This window comes from Cataglyphis hispanica, chromosome 11, assembly GCF_021464435.1.
Source record: "Cataglyphis hispanica isolate Lineage 1 chromosome 11, ULB_Chis1_1.0, whole genome shotgun sequence".
Lineage (NCBI taxonomy): Eukaryota > Metazoa > Arthropoda > Insecta > Hymenoptera > Formicidae > Cataglyphis > Cataglyphis hispanica.
The window spans coordinates 4,857,059-4,877,812 of record NC_065964.1 but is presented as its reverse complement, the minus strand read 5'-3'; the positions used below and the strand labels follow the sequence as shown (position 1 = coordinate 4,877,812).

General features: G+C 35.7%; 3 protein-coding genes and 1 long non-coding RNA gene across 7 annotated transcripts; 1 reads left to right on the top strand and 3 right to left on the bottom strand.

Moving 5' to 3' along the window:
- Positions 1-555: 555 nt before the first annotated feature.
- Positions 556-14,989, bottom strand: LOC126852931 (mitogen-activated protein kinase kinase kinase 11-like). Of its 3 annotated transcripts, XM_050598225.1 has the most exons (14): positions 13,673-14,989; positions 13,353-13,587; positions 13,057-13,274; positions 12,555-12,895; positions 12,286-12,466; positions 12,023-12,171; positions 11,731-11,903; positions 11,066-11,312; positions 10,749-10,868; positions 10,063-10,266; positions 8,311-8,340; positions 5,001-5,412; positions 4,544-4,888; positions 556-4,352 (listed from the first exon to the last, which is right to left on the bottom strand). In XM_050598225.1, the coding sequence occupies exons 1-14, from the start codon at positions 13,861-13,863 to the stop codon at positions 3,599-3,601; spliced, it is 3,600 nt and encodes a 1,199-aa protein (XP_050454182.1). In that variant the 5' UTR covers positions 13,864-14,989; the 3' UTR covers positions 556-3,598. The 3 variants fall into 3 exon arrangements, with proteins under 3 accessions (XP_050454182.1, XP_050454183.1, XP_050454184.1); XM_050598226.1 differs by lacking the exon at positions 8,311-8,340; XM_050598227.1 differs by lacking the exons at positions 8,311-8,340; positions 10,063-10,266.
- Positions 14,990-15,048: 59 nt separating this feature from the next.
- Positions 15,049-16,567, bottom strand: LOC126852934 (alpha-ketoglutarate-dependent dioxygenase alkB homolog 7, mitochondrial). Of its 2 annotated transcripts, XM_050598233.1 has the most exons (6): positions 16,507-16,554; positions 16,077-16,157; positions 15,849-15,983; positions 15,580-15,753; positions 15,370-15,497; positions 15,049-15,292 (listed from the first exon to the last, which is right to left on the bottom strand). In XM_050598233.1, the coding sequence occupies exons 2-6, from the start codon at positions 16,101-16,103 to the stop codon at positions 15,145-15,147; spliced, it is 612 nt and encodes a 203-aa protein (XP_050454190.1). In that variant the 5' UTR covers positions 16,104-16,157; positions 16,507-16,554; the 3' UTR covers positions 15,049-15,144. The 2 variants fall into 2 exon arrangements, with proteins under 2 accessions (XP_050454190.1, XP_050454189.1); XM_050598232.1 differs by having other exon boundaries at positions 15,849-16,157; positions 16,507-16,567.
- A 36-nt stretch (positions 16,568-16,603) lies between these two features.
- LOC126852935 (uncharacterized) lies at positions 16,604-17,020 on the top strand. The gene is made up of 2 exons (XR_007687889.1): positions 16,604-16,742; positions 16,825-17,020. It is a non-coding gene; the product is annotated as an uncharacterized LOC126852935 (long non-coding RNA).
- On the bottom strand, positions 16,672-20,662 carry LOC126852933 (eukaryotic translation initiation factor 3 subunit J). Its single transcript, XM_050598231.1, has 6 exons — positions 20,495-20,662; positions 20,295-20,377; positions 19,358-19,471; positions 19,136-19,274; positions 17,723-17,887; positions 16,672-17,608 (listed from the first exon to the last, which is right to left on the bottom strand). Exons 1-6 carry the CDS (start codon positions 20,508-20,510, stop codon positions 17,415-17,417), a joined length of 711 nt encoding a protein of 236 aa, XP_050454188.1. The 5' UTR covers positions 20,511-20,662; the 3' UTR covers positions 16,672-17,414.
- Positions 20,663-20,754: the final 92 nt, after the last annotated feature.

Here is a 20,754-nt window from a genome sequence, read left to right as displayed (position 1 = left end):
ACGTGGTTTATCTCTATATATAGAATTATTCTGAACACACGTTTCTATTATACACTTTCTGTCCAACGATTCAAACATATTCCACGTAAATGCTCTCTAATAAAGTATAAAATCGGATTCTCATCTCTCTTAATCTTTATAGGCTAAGGTGTTTTGTTGTCACATATATAAAAAATAAATATAGCTTAGACTAGCACTGTCGGCGATTCGCCATTACATAATTAATAGCTGCCGCAAATATGTTTTATATATATCCTCATACAATTATAAATTACATAATTACTATAATATATAAACAATTATTCTCTCAATACTCGCATTTTTTCCAACACTTTATCAAATATTTCTCTTTCACTCTCTCTTTCTCAACATTACCATGGAAGCATTTTGAATTTCTATATGTGTCGCTTATTTAAGTACGTGATATTAGCACCGCAGATTACCTTCGCATAATGTAGAAAGGTATATACCCATTAAATGAGTCGCGAGAAAGATAATCATTGTAATGTACAAAAAGCAGATAACTGTCTAAAATTATGCACGATAAAAAATCGCTTTTTGACATTTCTCGTAAAGAGCAAACATGAGACAAAAATTTGCATAAGTTTCGTTATTGCATAATATTGCCAAATTCTATATTGGATTCACGTTAAAAAGAAACATGAATACAAATCTCTGTCTTTTGAATCACATTTACAGTACTGATGATCATAATTCGAAAAAGCAATGTAAATAAAGAGTGGCTCTTTCACGACGATAAGAGAAAATATTAATTCGTGATTTTTCGTGCATAATACGCTACATGAGATTGACGTGATACAAATAGGATGTTTTGATTTCCTCAAACACAACGATAATAGAGACAATGCAATTTTGATTTCACAAGTTTAAAAAGAATTCGAGCATTCCCTATTTTATCGTAATGTGTATTCGATAAATTAAAATTATATTACGTGCATTGCATATTTTAATTCGTTACTCAGCGATCATATATGTATATTCGAAGCACATAGAGTATCCTTACGTAAGATACATGAGCGTTCCTCAATATCTCCCTGAATAATTTCAATTAAAAGAAGGTAGCAGAGAGACCAATATCACGCTTGAATCAGTACGTTAAATAGAAATGCTTATATTCATTATTGGTGCGACGCAAGAATATCTACGAAAAATACAAATCCGACTTATATCTTTCTAAGAAAGATCGTGAGTATCGTGAAAGATGCGTAAACTGTATAAGGAATGTACGAATAAAATCGCTAAGAGTCATTAAAGAGTATTAATATGATCCTTACTTCTATTTATATGTACATCATCGTGCGCGAAAAAGAGAGAGAGAAAGAAAAAGAGAGATCTTTATTCTAAAACGATCTCTACGAATATACATCTCGCGTTTTGCGCAGCTGCATTATTGTATTTTCCTACTACACGCTTTGGATACTTTCTACAGACACGCAAATTGTTTATAAAGAGGCGTACTGTTTCGTAAGGTACAAAAGGAGCGTAACAGCTGCACAGAACGCATCACTACTGAATTACGTTCGACGATAATCCACGTTAATATTGTGTGAAAACTGCTATACTATACATGTCTTTCGTAAGGTTTACTTATCGATTATATGTTTTGTCGATCGTCCTAAGTAAGAGATGGAAGTTCCCGTGGATTGATGTATAATTATGTACATCTCCAATTGTGCATTGCAACAAAACGTATCATTGAGCAGAAACGCTATTTTAATAGTGATACAGCATCGTTTTGCTCCTTTCGACATATATAAATCTTTAAAGCTATATATAATAAATACAAATTTATTTTTTAAAAATAATTAAAAAGTGAGAATTTTTTTAATTTAATGATTTTTAGAATTCTTGAATTTTATCTAATTGAATTATCTCTCGTTTTCTGAAATTGAAAAAAAAACGGAACTGTATCGCTATAAAAAAACAATGGTACAACTTTAAATACAATTATAAATGACTAGTTACACTGATTGCGATAAAAAGGAGAGATGTTGAAAATACTGTAGATTAATACATATAATATCGCGGGAAAAAGTCAACTAAGTACATAATACTACAAACTAATACTTTGTAGCTGTCCGTATCTCTTGTAAAGTACATAAAATTAGATAATTATATAAATAGTGATTGTTCTTTAATTCGGCAACTATCGATTATCCATCTAACAATCTTACACATTTTTATTACTGTACAATAATCGAGCTGCCATTGCGTGTATAATTTAACATGAATTGCTCGTTCAAGTTGCACAAAAATTTATGCAATTTTTCATGAGATTCTTTGTCGACAATACTATAATAAACAAATTCTGATGAAAGCAATAAAGATACACGCAATTATATATTGTCTGATCTAAGTACGCAAAGAAATACTGATCTCACTCTAATCGGTATGAGCAATGTGAAATTAACATTCACTCTATTGGCATTTATCACAAACTAGGAGAAAAGTAACTTTATGATATTTAAATCCGATTCGAAATCTTACAAAATGTTAATTCCACATTGCGTAGAACAGTTCTACCTGTTCCGACAAGTCTCTCTGGAATGTATTCGCGCTGAGCCGAATATCACTAAAAGTTTCATTACGAAGAACATACGAACGTAAAACTTCTCGCTACAAACATGAAAACATAAGTTTCGTTTCGGATCAAGATGTGAATAGTTATCGAAGAGAAGAAATGTCTTCTCTTTAATCTTACTAGCGTAATGGAATTGCATATTATACACACGTTTATACATCGATAATTCTTCTTTTCCGCAGTCATATCCTTTTTCCTCTTTGCATTTTCAAACATACATATAGCATATCGTTAAAACATTGATTATTACGTAAACGTGATAACGTTTGTCGGAATGTCTCGATAAACCACGAAAAATATCAAATGCATAAAAGCACAGAGAGTTAGTGAATGATAATAATTATTATTTAACAATATATTTTATTATATATTAATTATCATATCGATAAATAATATTGGTACACATAGTGTTCCGCTATTGTATTAGCCACATAAATTATTAATCGCAAAATTTTTTGCAAGTCAGTCATCCGAGAGCCAGTCAATTCCAAATAAGGAATTAATAATTGGAATCGATAATGATATATTCCTGCAGCATTTTGCAGAAAAATATTCACTCTCGGAATATAGAATATGCAATTTAAATGTATGCAATCTTCACTCGTGGTGTGTATATTTCTTTACACGCGACATGTATATTAAACATCATTACGTTATCAAATTAAAAATTATCTAATCGTCTATTACATTACGAATTTCATTAGATTGTACGTGTGTTATATGGAATGTTAATTTTCGAATTTATTAATGTACTGATGAAAATCGTCCGCGGAAGGCAGTGCTTCAACAACGTGCAAATCGTTTTGCAAATTTTTGCTATCAATCGGATCGCGGATTATAAGATCGGATTTTGCCATCTTAATCGCGATCGTATAATCGACGATTGTATAAAGAGATCGATTCGCTAGAGATCTCGATAAATAGATGAAGCATCGACGAATCCGACGCTCCAGATTCTACCTAGATAAGTGAGAGCCGATCTTAAATAAGCCAGTGCTATGACAAGAACTGCCCTTCGAGCTCCGAGATGCTCGGCTTCCTGCTTCGATTCAAACGTCGATTGGCCTGTAACGGCACTGTGACATCCTGGCTTTGACCATGCACTGGAATGTCCAGCAGCATGTCCCTTACATGAATGTCGCGTGCCGATGCGACGTCGCGATCGAATGTCACTGGTGAAAAACGTACGCGACTAATGGAGATCTGGCTATCCTTGGCGGAGACATAGCTCGAGTCCTCGGACGTGAGCGAGTCCGGCGGCGTCGGATTCGTCGGTGTCCCCGAGCCAGAATTGTTCTTGCTCACACTCTTGCTTGGCGAACCGTATGGATTGCTGCTGTAACTGGATCGCTTCAGACTCGAACGTAGCCGCGTGACCACTTCCAGGTTGCTCGGTCGCTCGCCTGAGTTCGAGTTGGAATCAGAGTGCGAATTCTGACGAGTTAGCAAAGGCGAACCGTACTCGTGATTGAGTATATTCGTGCCATATGTCGACACCAAGCTAGAAATAACGTTTGATGGTCGCTGGTAATACGGTACGGGTGAATACATGCCATAATCATCTTCGTCTTCCAGTCGGAACGTCGGATTGACGTTGCTCTGGCTTGACGTGCTCGCGTTGGAGACGTTTGACGAGGTGCGATGATGCGTGTAAGGCAAAAGTCTGGAGGAGACTGGTCTTGCCGAATTATTTATGCTACTCGGATTGTCGTATGCGTGCGGAAATTCGGGGCACTCAAGCATCCGATCGCTGAAAAAAAAAAGAATGCATGGTTAGCGACCTAGTCTTTTAAGATTATTGATATATCAATTCAAAAGTCACAGATATACCACGCAATGTAAATTTCAAATTTTAAATCGCAAATATTAAAAAAAATTAGAAATATTAAAATAATTATCCCCCGATAATTATTAAATGTCGATTTATATATGTATACTTACTGATACTCCGTAGGTACGAAATACGGTTCAGGGGGCCGATAATAATCCGACGGAACGACGGAGTAAACTGATGGTCCGTAATCCGGGAACGAGGCGACGTTGCCCATGTATATCGTCGGCACCCTCTCCATCCGAGGATCGACACGGGCTGTGTCGTGTGAATAGGTGTCCTCGTTACTGGTACTGCTGCTGCTCTTTCTTCTTGGGCTTGGCGTTGGAGCATTGGAGCCCGATATACTGCTCGTGTAATGTTGTGGCGAGTCCGTGAAGCGTAGCGGTTTATCCGCTGGCATCGCTGAGGATGGAAGACCAGGCGCTATGCCACCCATGTTGCTTAGGAACGGCCTGTAATATTAATCGCAATCTCGGTAAATATCAGAGAGATTTTTATAGTTTCATTCTCTAAACTAAACCGATATCTTGTTCAATTATTTTTTTTCTTTTTCAGGCAGATTACCTGTAATGGTGTGCCCGTCCGTGATAAGTATTATGCAGATAGCCGCTATTCGAACTGAACTCGTAATCGGCGCCGAGGTAAGAGTTTCGATTTGATCCGCTGTCAGCTAAAAACCACCATTTGGATTGATCCTCGCCGTCGCACTCGCCGCCCAATCTGGGATATAGTCGCGGATGAATCGGGGATACGTTCGACACTCTCACGTCGTAGCCGGCGGCCACGCCGGCCAGCATCGCTGCGATGTCGTACAGGACCAGCTCGATTATACTTGGTCTCGATTTCTTCGTCTCCCCATTGTAAAGAGTCGGCATCGGTACTGGCATCGGCATGATGTACGGTCCTGTCAGTCCAGGCTTCAGAGGATGATCTGACGTTATCCAGTCCGTTGACAGATCAGGTGGCACTGTATAATCTATAAAAGATATTCACGTTGTTTCTTTTTATGGGGAGGAGGATGAAGGGAACAATAAGCATAACATTCGCGTAGTTTGTTCACGAAAATACGCGAGGATAATTGACGGATAAATTATTATTTACAAAACATAATGTATGTCTGTTTCTCTATTGAAATTCGGTAGAAATTCTCTGTAGGAATCCGATTGGAAAAATATTACTGCTTACCTTGCCCGTGCGATTAATCAATTATCTCAATATATTTTACTTGCAATATATTTTTTGCGCTCAAAATTTTTAATATTAAGTAATGCAACAGAATAGCTTGCAATTCGCGTGCTTATTTGTTTTATTAATTGCTCATTATTATCCATGCACACGGACAAGCATTATATAGTGTCAAAAAATGTTAACTAATTATCTTATGCGATAGCTATTTCTATTTCTACATCCTTTAGCGCTAAGAGCAAAAACCCATTATTAAAAATTGTGCAGTTATTTAATTATAATATTAAAGACATATTTTAAAAATTGGCTAAGCCATCAAAGTATATAATAATTACATTACAAAAATCCCATTAAGACACAAGTTTTATTTCAAATTGATATATGGAGTCCTCAAATATTTTCAATCTGATAATGTCAGTCTTAGCCAATTTTTATAAATGGAAGCAAAGTTCAACATTAAAGAAACATGACAAATTATTTCTACTAATCTACTAATTCTTGTACATATAAGTATAGATCTTACGTGACACGTTTAGAGATAAATCCACAAGGAATTTCTCACCTACATCTAAAATACGGAACATTCAAATCTTAAAAATAGTTTTGTTGCATTGAAAAAATGATAAAGTATTACAGATACTGTTTTATACATTTTTTTACTTGCGTAAAACTACTCTTTCTTTATCTTTTGTTACTCGTCGAATTTAAAATAAAACGACAAAAAACGGAATCACATAAAGCACTAAATTAATTGTAGCAGAAGCACTTAATTAGACAAAGAAATGCTTGTTGCGACTATTCCTCTTGTAATTGTAAAATGGAATGTAATAAAATTGTACGCAAGTAATATTTGCTCCTAAGATCTTGGGAAAAAGACAGGGACCAAACCCAATCGGAGTTAACAAGTTAGGATTCCTATTGGAAGCATGCAAGGATTTTGTCTCTTTTTACGCTCGGCACACTATATAATCCTTTTCAAATCAGACGCGTGATAGTGTGGTAGTAATACAATAATTGTGAATATAATCCGTTATATTTTCTTCTTGACAAATGTCTGTTCGTCTAATAAAATTCCTAAAAGTTGTATCGAAATAAAAAAACTGGCATAAGCTATATATATATGTATTATGCCAATAATGTCAAATAATAAAGTTATACATTATGCTGTGTAAACCGAGCGTAAAAATACAGCAAAACGAAAAAACAAAATTCAACGTGTCCAACTGAAAAGGTTTTATTGAAAAAATTTCTATTTCTAAATACAGGTGTGTATGTGCGTGTGGCTCCGTGTATTGAATGTGATGTGTGCAAATCTTTGCTCTCGAAAATGCTGAAAGTTTGGCATAACGAATAATACAGAAACGAATATATAACACGCTCTCTAAAAATTGTATTTAACAATTAATAAATTTGCAATCGATCTAAGTGCACATAAGGCAACAAAGTAAGAGGGCTTTATTAACAAATATATACTTTCTCTCTCTCTCTCTCTCTCTCTCTCTCTCTCTCTCTCTCTCTCTCTCTCTCTCTCTCTCTCTCTCTCTCTGTGTGTGTGTGTGTGTGTGTGTGTGTGTGTGTGTGTGTGTGTGTGTGTGTGTGTGTGTGTGTGTGTGTGTGTGTGTGTGTGTACACACATTACATACGATGTAATTTTTTGATTTTTTTACTATTAAAATTATGACTATGCAGACACATACAACCTGACAACGCTCCATGTAAAAACAATACCGTTGAAGTTGAACTTTGCGGTAATGGACGAAGCGTATGATTCTCTTTCACGTAGTAGTGGGCTGTTAGATCTGCTTGTTAGAAATGTTAAATGTCTTCCAGATAATATCAGAAAAGAACCAACACCAGAAAGACTGCGTATATATATTTCTATATTCTTTTTTCTCTTATGCGTTCTCTTTCTCTCTCGTTAGATTTCGATTTACTCGGACTACGAGTATCACATCGCCTTAAATTAGGATAAATAATAATCGTAAATTTTATTTGAAATATAAAAAGGACAAGTGTCCTCTGCATAAACAATTATTAGAAAAAATTGGTGCTTAAATATACTTTGGACATTTTTCGAGGCAATCTTAGGTCCGCTCCAGCCTGCGACTTTTCTCTCCGCGTTTCATACGTACAAGATTTAACTTAAATTTCTAAAATCTGTGGTCCCTCACCGGATTTAATCCGAAGTCCACTTCGCAAGTCAGAATAACTTCACGCTGCATTACCGGAGACCGAGTTCATCTCAATAAAATTATCTGGACAACAACGTACAAACAAGGGTATCGAACATTCACAAGACGCGTACACAGATCGTCCAAAACAAATCTAAAAAAATTGTGTCGTTCTCCTATCAATCGTTCGTTGTCAACGATTGACAGAAATAATGAGAAACGAAAACACTATCGATTGGTGTATACATGCATTATCAACTATGTGATCAACCAACTAAGCAATAAACTACATAATAGGGCTCATTGGAAACCGTTTAGTTACGAAAGTAAAAAGTGTCTACTTGAGATCTCGTCGTCTTAGCTTTACAATATACGCAAAATGAATCGTCGTTCCGTAAAAAAAAAAAAAAATTAGTTTGAAATAAAAATTTAAAGAGGAAGAAATGTGAGGAGATGGAAGAAGGGATAAAGACATGTCTCAGCGAAATACATAATAACCGTTGTGTGAGAAAACTTACGGGTATGGTAGATGCTTTCCTCAGAGAGGCCTGCGATAGAATAGAAACATACGATCAGTATGAAATTCTTCGAATATATGTAAGGAGAAAAGTGCACTGGGGAAGAAAAAAAAGAGACCATGCCATTGAAATGCGTTTCGAGCAGCAAGCTCTACTTGCGTTCTCATCGAATACAGGATAATCGGCTGCATGTTTCTTAATGGATACCGCGTTTACTTGCAAGAAACGCGTATGATTTATCGTATCGATTACGTAATTCTAATTGTTTGGAAGAAGAAAGATAGTGGCAGGAACACCCTGTATATAAAATGTCGCGAGGGTACTTCCATTTCGTCGAAGCCTATTTATCGCTCTTTCTCAGGACTTGTTCAGCAGTGAAATTCTTAGTAGACGCGATGTCCATATCTTCGGAGGTCAAAGATAGACAGAGATTGGCTTGATCAATCGGGGGCGATGTGGGCAGACTTCTCTTTGGACTTCTATAATTGGCACGCGGGCTCTGACAATCGTTTCCCTCTTGTAGCGAACGACCGGATGACATTTCGCCGTCTATACAGCTGCGCAAATACTCGTTACTCCTGGACTTGTGTAAAAGGGAATTCATCTCGATGCCGTGATCTAGACGATATGCGGATACCGCGTCCAGTTCGAAAGCAATCGGCGATCTTTTATGCCGGGAGAGCTCGGCATGATACGGCCCTAACGAGCTCTTTGACCTCGTGCTATCGTTCGAATGCTCAGAGTCAAAGTTGCACAGTTCCGATTCAAGGCTCTCGAAATCTATCCCTTCGCGCGAGTTTGCCGCAAGGAACCTGGGTACCGAGACCTGACCACCGATATTGCTCGACACCTGATCATCCGAATCGCGACGGTTCAGTTGCGGTATGGATATGACGTTTTCCATGACACTGTATTCTACTTTAACCGTGGTGGTTTTGTCATCGAGCGCGTCGCGACTGCTCCACGGTCGCATCTTGTTCAACACCCTGAGCGGACTCTTGGAAATGCGCGATTTGTGCTGGGACTGCTGGATCATTTTACTGCCTGCTATGGAATTCTCGGGACTTGATTCTAAACCGTCCTGGTCGTTAATTTTGATAGTAACTGAATTCTTTCTCTCACCGCTGAGCGGCGAATTCAGGGAGCTCTTACGCGACCCGGACGGCGACCGAAAGAAATCGGCCAGGGATTGTAATCGCGATTCCGAACTGTCACGACGTTTTGATTCTTTCGATTTGCTTCGATCGCGTTTCTTACTCTTAACTCGTTTCGCAGTACCCACCAGAGTGGAAGCTACGTTTTGCACGAAATTCGTGGAGCACGAATGCTCCCATTCGGGCGGTGGCCTTTGATGGCACTTGGATGACGTGATTTTCGATGTAGCAACCGGACAAGCGATGGCCGGTCGTTGCCCTATCGCGGTTTTTACAGGATCATCGTTGATTACCGACGGTAATTGGGGTAATCCTTTTGTTACATAAAGCAATCGATTATTTTCGAGTTCCTCCGATAAATTGGTTTTATGATTGTTCGACGGGGGATTTTTATTATGCAGAACCACGGACTCGTATATGTCGTTGTCCAGAATGACAAAGTCCTCGTCTATGTTGGATGTATAGCGCATACCTTGCACGATGTTGTCGAACGAACTTTGCGGCATTATGTCGTTATAATTACTACTACTACTACAACCCGGCTGATTGTCTATCAGATTATTGGCCGAGGAGTACAATTTTCTGGTGGTTGGGTTACCTATTTCCTGTAGAAGCGGGGAGCGATGCGCGTTCGCCAACAGGGCTGTACGCAGCGGTGTCTTTTCAAGATCTGGCGCGGAACGGGACCAGCGTTTGCCGCCAGGGGAGGCGGGATTCGGCGGCTGAGTGATAATAGCCCCGCGTTCACGTTGATGCAGCGTCGACGGTCCCCAAGTCTTACCCTTAACTCCATCCGCCGGTACTAAACGGAGAAAGAAAAAGAAACAGAATGCTACTCACTACGATACCAACTACTTTTCTTTTCTCCTTTGCTTATTCGGCACGTAGGGTAGATAAGATAAACCTTCTTTACGGATATATTCTTCAATAAGCGACTGTATATGTCAAATATATTTGTGCACAGTAATTTCAGCAATTGATGTGTGTGTATGTGTATATATACACACTCGTACAATAATAAGACACTAACTCAAAGTAATTGTGATTTTTACAAAAGGAAAGAAAATTTATAACAATAATTGTGCACACCATGCCGAAAAAAGTATCGATACGAATAAAAATACAAAGTGTCTACCTATAGTACAAACAGTGTAACACTCAAATTATCCAATTACAATTTCTAATGCGTTTGATTTGCTTGTAAAGTCACTCAAAATTGCACAATACATCGTCATAATCACGGTACTACTAAAAGCGATATTTCATAATAAAAAAACTACTCACATGCGATTGCTCTAAGTCTCGGAATGCTGGGCGAGCCTGGTGGACTGTTAGGTCTCGACGGATTCCTCGCCTTGCCTCGATCTAAGGCAGTGTGCTGAACGGTGATCGTGTGACGAAAATCTAAACAATATGTTCCCGGCCATTAATTTAAATATACTATTTCTAATATATGTGTGAGTGTGTGTATTTTTAAATAAAAGATAGAATTATTATATATAAGAGTAACGCAATACAGTTGATATGAGATATCTATGGCGCTGCGCGATATCAATTGTAACAGTGAATGAAAATGCATGAAGAATAAATAATTTTCATACCTGATGGTGCACTAATGTTGCTCCCAGGTTCTTTTTTATTTAATCTTAATCGCGACTTTTTAAATTTGCCGCGTCTCTTGTTCGGTGTAGGCGTGTTTTGCTGTTGTATGATCATTACAGTAAGTTCTCGCTCCAAAAGATCTATCTCGCGCGCAGCCAATTCTTGTTCTCGCATCCTCAAGTTTTCCTCATGCTGTCTCTGTTGCACTTGTGCTTTCGTGAGTTCTTCTTCTCTACAGCGCAGCTCCTTATAAATAAAATTTAAAAAACATATTAATAAATTAATTTTCTAAATTCAATTACCATAGATGTGCTCAAAGTTTTTATCATATTTAAAATAATTTATTCAATTTATAAAAAATAAAAAAGGACAGATATGTAATACTTTCTGTAATACTAATTTCTTAATCAAAACTATTTTGTTTTGTCTTACCTCTTCTAAAGAACGGCATGCCTTTGTAAAGCATTTAAAAATGATTGCAAACATTATTCATTTTATTATACATGTTTATATATATATATATATATATATATATATATATATATATACATATATATATAATTTTATATGAATTCTTTATAGAAAAATATAATGAGACATGATTTATCAAATGATTTCAATCATTGATATATAAACAGCATTGTGTATAATGTTAAATATATACCTTTTCCTTCATGCGCAATCCGTGCAGAACTTCTTCGATTTCCAGTCTCCAATCTTCCTGCATCGTGTGAAAAGATTCGTGTGGTGTTGCCGCAAATGCATTGCACACTTCATCCAAAGCTGTTAAAATATCCGTGAATCCAGGACGAGCATGACTATCCGATGCCCAACATGCTGTATAACAATTATGGAATACTAAATTTTTCAACTCGATTAGATAGCATTTATAGTATTTGAAAAAAGTATATCTTTCTCTTATTAATCTATTACGTATCATATTATTACAATATTACCTTCCATGAGGACCCTCCAGGGTTGAGGGCAAGTAGATGGTATAGGTAAAGTCAACTTATTGACAGCGACACCATATGCTACAGCTAGAGCATCAATACCCTTGTATGGTGTTTCCCCCGTCAAAAGTTCCCATAACAGCACACCATAACTATCAATAAATATTACTCTTACAAAAATTGGAACAAATAGATAAATAAGTGAGAAAAAGCTTTTTTATGCTTTAGTTAATAATAAGATTGATAGTACATATGTAAAGACTAACCTCCATACATCACTGGCTTTACTAAAGATACTTTTTTTAATAACTTCTGGAGCCATCCAAGCGTATGTGCCAGCCGCTGACATACGAGTTGTTTTATAAACTTCCCTCGCCAATCCAAAGTCTGTGATTTTCAGAGTTTTGTGTTGGAAGTCATCATTTTCAATTGGCTCACTCAGTAATACTGTATTGACATAAAAATCAACTTAGAGTAAAAATATAATACAGCTTGTTGCTATATGTGTGTATTAATTAATATTAAAATATCTTACCATTGGAACTTTTTAGATCTCTGTGAATAAGACTTATAGGGGCCTTATTGTGAAGATAATCCATGCCCCTAGCAATTTGTATCGCCCAATCGACTAACACACTGGGTCTTATTTTCCTGCCACTAAGGACTCTATTAAGACTGCCACCACGAGCATACTCCATCACAAGACACATATTAGGCATCTTTAAGCATACTCCTTCCAATTGCACAATATTTTCATGTTTTAACAACCAAAATAATTTTGCTTCCTGTCGTACATTTTCTAATGTTACACTAGGTTCCTCGCCTGCATCTTGGCGCGCCGCTTTCACGGCTACCTCGCGTTTATTCCAGAAACCCCTAAAAATAAGCAATTTTATTTAAAAAATGTATATCTCAGAAAAAAATTTGTATATCAAAATTATTTTGATATTTTAGAATCAGAATATCAGAATCTTCCATGAAACATTTCTAAAATATAATAATAAACTTTTATGTTATTAGTTTGCATAGATATATACCTGTATACTTTTCCAAATCCTCCGACTCCTATAACTTCTTCCAGTTGCAACTCCTCAAAATCGATCTCAATAGGTTGGACTTTATCGATCACCGTCGACACTCGATCGATACTTTCTGACTCTGCGACGAAATTGGCTGGAAAAATTCCAACTTTTCCACGAATTTTTCCAGTCCACCATCCTTCATCACCTGAGATTTTTGCATCCTTAGATAAAACCTATAATAAAAAATAACAATTGTATCACATTATCCTAATGTAAGATAATTCTGGAATAATCTCTGGAAGTAAAGTCACCTCAACAGTTTCTCCCCTCTGCAGAGATAACTCGTCTTCACCCTGAGCAACATAATCAAAAAGGGCTGTGTAGATAATGGTACTATTGTCCTGTCGTGACTGAGAAGAGGAATGTGTGCCGTGAGAGGGGCTAGTCTGTTGAGAGACAGTTCTTGCAGTTCCACCACTATGTGTATCAGAAACACTGCTATCCGACATATTGTTGTTGGCTGTACGTCCATATATGTATCCGTAACTGTAAGAAAAATTTATCGCAGATATGTATCACTGGAGATGCGCAGATTTTGTTGCACTTCAGAGAGAGAAGATTTCTTGTTTACCTAGTGATATGACTATTAGTTCTGCTATTGTGCTGATATCGCGGCGATGAATTGGCCGTATTCGGACTATGAGGATGTGAGGAGCCATTCTCTGGATATAGTAGGAAACGCTCGCTCCGATGACGAGCGTCCGGTTGTCCGTGGTCCATCAAGGTAGACAAGCCTCTTGCCGATAGCCCGGCTGGCGGCATATGGCTCGACACTTTCCTCGCTCCTCTCTTCTGTAGCGTAAATCACACACTCTTTCCCTCTCTCTAACCGCACGTGAGGTTACCCGTATTATCCTCGTTTAGGATAACAAGATACCGTGTTTATGTTTCTTTTATTATTTCCCGTGTATTTTATACTTGCCTTATCGCAATTAGGTAAGCAAGAATACGATTTAAAACAACTGCAAAATATTATGGTTCTGTCGCGAGACGCATCTTCGGCAACAACGCGCGGTCCCGGATGCTGCGGAACACACGTTGCTCGCGTTTACATCGAGTTCACAACACCCCGGATCCTCTCGTCGACCGAGGGTAATAAAACGGCGAGCACGAAATCGAATCGTTATCGTCACCACCGCGTCGCTTTCCATCGGAAAAAGACGACGATATTTATACTAGAAAAAACGATCTCATTCGCCGCTTAAAAGCATCCCGCGCACAAAAACAAAATCATTACCGAGGAAGTCGTCGGGACCGGCATTCTGAGACGCGTGTCCACGAACAGCGGCACACGAGGGGGCGGCGCGGGGGGTCCCCGTACGTCCTTATAACAGGGTACGCTCCTCGCTCGGGTCAACTCGGCGCCGAGACGCGGAGATTCCGGAGGCCGCGGCGCGCTCTCGACGAAATTACACTCGCGGACAGATTTCGCGTCAGGGTGTGTATACCCACAAGTCCACTCTGTGTTGATGGGGCTGTCGTATTCCTTCGTCGCCCAGGTTCGTCGCTCCTGTCGAGCGAGCAGCTGACTCGAGTGGGATTCAAGCAGACACGCTCCGAGGCCCCGTGGACGCAACGCACTGCGTCAGCCCACAGCTCGCATATGTCCGATGCCACATTTAACGATGGAAAACGGAGCAGCACTCATAGCAATAACCTAACGGACGCCATGTTTCGTACAACGGCCCCTGCCATCGACACGACATGGCTCGTAGACAGTCGCCATGTTACTGATTTCGGCATCGCTCTAGCAGCGCCTCTGTCGTTTCGAGCGAGAACTATCGAGACATATCTTGGCGGCAATTTCGAACGATGCTTCGGAGATCTCTTTTGAATTGTTACGTATGTAAGAGAGGTGTTCAATAAAAGTTTCGATACATTGTGAAATATAATTAGACGCTAATAACATGGATTAATGTAAATTCCTATATCAATGTACTTTGTATGTTCATTTTAAATAAATTTTATTTAGGAATATTTTAGTTTTCATGCTCTGATTAAATTTCAGATATTTACAGATATCTCTGCAGCGAAATTTCTTAATTATATAGTTGAATTTTCATTCATTTCAGGATCAGGTTCGCTTCTGCATATTATAGAGATACGTCTACTTTTTGGTACATGTCGTCCCTCAAAGTATGATTCCTCAGATTTGAGGATTTCATGATTGTATTTGTATCTCGCAACACCACTAAAATATATAAGAATATACTTACGAATATTTGATAATAATAAATAAAATATAATAAATTGAGAAAGAGAGAGAACCTCATAATATATAATGATCTCCTTGGTAGCAAGAAATACTCGACGCATTCTTTTTCATGTCCTTCCATTGTCAACTTCATCACACTGTCAGTCAGCAAACTTAATCCTGCAATAATGCCCCCACAGAACTGTAAAACATTTTGACAGAAATATATGTAAAGGTATTCAAAGAAAAAACTTTTAAAAGAAATTAAGATAATCTTCTATTACCCTGACACTGTCAATATGTGGTTTTATCCATCCTTCGGAAGCTAAATCTAATATATGTACAAGGGAGAGCTGCGTCATTTCAGGTGGAAATGCTTTTTTACGAACTCTGTCAAGAATTTGGGAACTATCCTTGCTCCACTTCTTCCATTCTGTTTCCCTATAACCGTGTATCGCCTACAAAAAGCTCTGAGATTAAAATACAAGACATCCAAGAAATTAAAATTAAATATTTCTATAAATATACAGTTAATCAACTTCATTTCACTAACATTATCCCAATGCGAATATTCATAGCGTAATCGTTTCATATAAGGATCAACCTCCTGTATCAGGATATTCTCCTCTTTCTCGCTGATAAAATCCGGGAGAACTTTCATGGTATTATATAATTCTATTTTCCAATCCTTAGGAATAGGAACACTTTTATTCGATTCTTTCATACCCGAATTAGAACTGACAATATGTTTTGAGCTAGTGTGACAAAGCGCTCTGTTTACATTATGAAATAATAAACGCAATGCCATTTCTTAAATTGATCTGTATTTTTTTACTGAAATAACCAAGACAGATCACACAAGCTGAAAATTAAATTAAACATTTATCTTGGAGGCTTCTAGACCTCTCTTTTTTTAAACATTATCAATGTCGAGCAAACCACTATCTATATCATAAAAATGTACATCTTGTGTAACTGTGCCCAATACAAGTAAAGATCAGATAAAAATTTAATTAAAAAAGAAATTTGATTTTCCTTATAATTGCATATATCAATTACCAAATTGTAGGTTATGTGTTCAAACAATTCGATAATTCTGAAAAAACTACAAGAACTATCATTTCAATATCAACTTTCAAAAGGACTAAAAATGCATGTGTAAAACACAAAAAATAAAAGCTTAAATATTGTCATATATTACTAAATATTACAAGAAACGAATGTCTTCTGTCTTTTGCCTAGTACTTGAGATAATCATTTTTTTGAGTATGGAATTCTATATTATGTATATTATGATAACACAAATCTGTTCCCTTGCAATTGTACCACCTGGTATGAATATTAATTACAAAAAAAGAGAGAGAGGAGAAAAGGAGTAATTTATAATCAACCTTTATTTAGGAATATACTCTTTTCAAAACCAACTTGTAATTGATCTTCAATAAAGGTATGTGTATGAATATATATGTGTATGTATGTATAAGCTGTGTTATATATAAAACTTCCATAATGTGTGTAATTAATTACAGGATTCAATTTGCAATGACGCAGCTATATAAAGACGAATTTTCCTTTTTAACAGTTTACAGGATACGATTACAACCCAAAGATATGAATGTAATTTCACCCCTTCTGTTTTACTTAATGTTAATAGATTCACAATTGAGGAATAGCTAGAGTCGCACAAATATTACATACAATATTTTATTTTAATATTAAAAATCTGATTATTGATATTAATATATATTAATATAAATTAAATTGAAAATTTAATAAATGAATGACACATGAATAAAAATCCAATAAAACTCAACATGTAAATCATAAAAACATTTAACTCTGTTCCATGTAACTATGAGTATATATCACCACTATAATTATTGAAGTGTTTGCTTTTAAGCATTTTCATCAATAATATACTAGTTTTCATTTCTATTTCTTCATCTTTTTAGGTGTAAACGGTACCACGGATTATAGTTTAAACTGTTTTTCTGTTGTACATTTTGGTTACAATTCAATATGCAGAAAATACAAATATAAAGTTTCTGTATAAATCTGCAAATTAATATTTCTCTGCGTTTATTTAGGCGACTAGAATGTATGAATATGTGAAAAGTCGCTACATAAAATCGTCGTATTCATCATATACATAATCACCATATTCGCTTAACAAGGTGTTGTCGCCTTCGATTTTGAGCTTGGCCTTTCCTTTTCCCTTACTCTTTTTGGCCTTCTCGCCCTTTTCCATCTTTTGCTTTTCGATAAGTAAGTTGTCAACTATAGTTTTTACTTTTTTCAAGTAATTTGACGATACTGAAATAAACATTGTTCAAATATAAAATGCTGATATTACAGTTTATTGTGATAAGAACAATCATACCCCAAATGTTTTTTAAAATATCAAATCATTAATAAGGATATACTAACAATTAAGAGCAATGGATTTTATGAGCTCTTCTGCAAATGCTGGAAATTCTGCGTGTTTGTTAAATTGATTAATTTTTTGCGATAGTACTGTGCCAAATCGCTCAAACTCCTCTTTTGTATCGGGTACCATGGTATCAATCGATTCATTTGCTACCTCTGTCACACCTGTAATGTAAAATTGTTAAATGATATTATACATACATATATATTAAAACTTTGTTTTTTTTTTAAATAAGATTATAATAAATTATTACAATAAAAATATCAAAAATAATTTCAATAAAATAATATTTCTCATGATTTTCATATTTTATACTATTCTGATAAACATTAGGTCGATTATAGTATAACATTATGTGAAAAATTTTTCATTAATATACTACATATTTACATTTCAACAGAGAAAAATGCAAAAGAGAAGTATACTATATATATTTGCTATTTACATTATATTGTAAATATAATATTGTATTTCTTAAATGATTGCATTCAAACAGATTTTGTTTAACATCCTAAATATTATACATATGCATCAAAAGAGTTGATCAGGAACGGTACAGGAGACAGATAACAGATGAGAGATAAGGTTACAAAAAACTAATGCAACAATACAAAAACACAATTTGCATAGAATAGCAATTTTTATTAAAATACAACAACATCAGTAATAAATTTAAATGCTTGTATATATTTTCTTTCTCTCTGTCTGTCCCTCTGATACAGTTCCTATCATGAACCATTTTATAAATCTAGTATGGCTAGATAATGGTATATAATTTTGTATATAAAGCTACATTATGTCACAAAATTATTAAATTAATGTTAATAAAAATATTTCAAGATATACACATATTTCATATATGTGTACTTATATGTAGCTTTATATTTAACCTTTTTTTAATGATAAAATTTGTAATATTCTACAATTTACTCTACAATTTGGTGCATGTGACAATTCGCATTATTGCCACAACACAAATAGTTAGTATAACATTAATATTTGTTAATTTTTCAATTATCACACTTGTAGAAAAATAATAGCTATTATCATTGTCGCAAAGCAAAGATGCTTACACCATCTCATGCATATTTAAGAAAATGCAGTCATTTAATCTAATTATAAACAATATTATGATAATATACACCTATGTGACAGATATAATGAAGAAACTTATGCACTCTCTTAAAAGTTGTCTTTATGAAATTAAATATATGATGTCTATGTAATATATTTTTTAAGATAAAAGGACTTTTTTAGACATCATTTAAAAATTATATATATTATAAATAGAGATATATATATATATATATTGATAAAAGTGATACCGATCAAATCTTTCATTCATGAGAAAAATCATTTCTTATCTCTTTTATGTGGTTTACGATCACTAAAGTCTACTAAATTGGACAAACCAAAAGTTTCCATTGCCAGTCGTAAATCTGCCTCCTCTTGCAACCTTTGACGTCTTAATAATTCAAGTCGCCTTTCTTCTGGTGTAAGTGCTTCCTCCTTTTCTTTTGCTTTCCTCTCAGCTTCCTCTTTTGCCTTTTTCTGAAACATAATAATTTTTCACAAATATATAAATAAAATCGCAAACAATACAAGCTTCTGTAATTTTAAAAATCAAAACAAACCTCACGCTCCTCGATTCTTTCAGCTAAAGCTTTTTTAGGTTTTGATTTTGTTTTTGGTGCTTCTGCTGGTTTCTCTACATCTTTCTTTTCTTCTTCTACATCTTCCCAGCTGTCCTGTTGAATTATTTAAGTTAAGCAAATAAAAAAAATAATTACAATGTTTTATATTATTCTTGTCATCAAAAATAAAAGAAATAATTATAATATTTTCTATGTTTTTCTCTCTCTTGTTATACATATATAAAAATTATCATGTAATACAGTTTTATAAAATATTTAATAAACATTTACAAAGCAATATATAGTTATTTTGATGTATTAGAATTTTAATATGATATACTTATAGCACAGTAATAAACATAAGATGTAAGAAATAAAAAGATTATTTAATTTTATATTCTCATAAATTGTTTTATAAATTAAATGTATATCAAATTCATATTTATTGGTAAATATGTAATCAATTGTGTATAAGTATATATATGAGGAATACATACATTTCATAGAGAGACCAAGTATATATTGTATCAATTACAAATGCAGATATAAAATATATATAACAATTATAATAAATAATAGTTTCCTTTTGATTTTTATTTATATGAATTTAAACAACATTATTGTTAAATATATGATACACATATATACATCTATCCATCCATATATGTATATATATGTATATGTATAGATAATATAATATTTCTAATTTTTCAAATCGTACATCTACAAAACACCACGTGTTATTCCGACACAAAAAGTAGGTGAGCGACGAAGATATGCAAGACATTTAAAAGAGAAATCACATTAATCAGCATGACAAGATGGTACGGTACAGAACATGTGTTCATCGCGAAAAGGTTAAGTACAGAATCGCACGCGGCAATTTCGCCAGAAGGAGCGAGCGCGCGCGTGACGTACGCAAAGAAAATCGTTTTACCTTGACGTCTTCCTCCTCGTCCTCGCCCTCCCATTTGTTCGATCTCATCGCGAGGTCGAATTTCACTTCGACATTGTCCACATCTGTAAAGGTGCACAAGAGGCGAGGAGGTTAAAATCAGTTTTCGTCGCGAGGATAAATCGCTCGCTCGCGAAAATTACGTGCGGCTAAATTGAGTCGCTCCCGCACCAGCTACGTACCCCATTCCTCATCCATAATTCTCGTCGATTATTTGTCACGTGTCGTTCCTATGGATAAGCGGAAAACCTGCCACATGAACGTCGAAACACGAGATACAACTGGAATCAAACGGGCCATCACGAAGGAAGCGTGCCAGCGTTGTCTCATCGCTCCTTGCACGAACCACCGAATGCGCATGCGCGACGACCGACCGAGAAACTGGAGAACAGGACACGGACGTTTTTTTTCTTTTTGTTTTTTTTTTTTTTTTCGATCATTT

Coding starts and splice junctions, on each gene's coding strand:
- LOC126852931 (XM_050598225.1), bottom strand. CDS start 13,863: ATGCCGCCAGCCGGGCTATCGGCAAGAGGCTTGTCTACCTTGATGGAC. Junction 11,313..11,730: donor GATTGCGCATGAAGGAAAAG/GTATATATTTAA, acceptor TTTATTTATAAG/GAGCTGCGCTGTAGAGAAGA. Junction 10,869..11,065: donor CAACATTAGTGCACCATCAG/GTATGAAAATTA, acceptor CATATTGTTTAG/ATTTTCGTCACACGATCACC.
- LOC126852933 (XM_050598231.1), bottom strand. Junction 19,472..20,294: donor ACGAGGAGGAAGACGTCAAG/GTAAAACGATTT, acceptor ATAATTCAACAG/GACAGCTGGGAAGATGTAGA. Junction 17,609..17,722: donor AAAATCCATTGCTCTTAATT/GTTAGTATATCC, acceptor TGTTTATTTCAG/TATCGTCAAATTACTTGAAA.
- LOC126852934 (XM_050598232.1), bottom strand. CDS start 16,103: ATGGCATTGCGTTTATTATTTCATAATGTAAACAGAGCGCTTTGTCAC. Junction 15,754..15,848: donor AATATTCGCATTGGGATAAT/GTTAGTGAAATG, acceptor AGCTTTTTGTAG/GCGATACACGGTTATAGGGA. Junction 15,293..15,369: donor AGATCATTATATATTATGAG/GTTCTCTCTCTT, acceptor TATATATTTTAG/TGGTGTTGCGAGATACAAAT.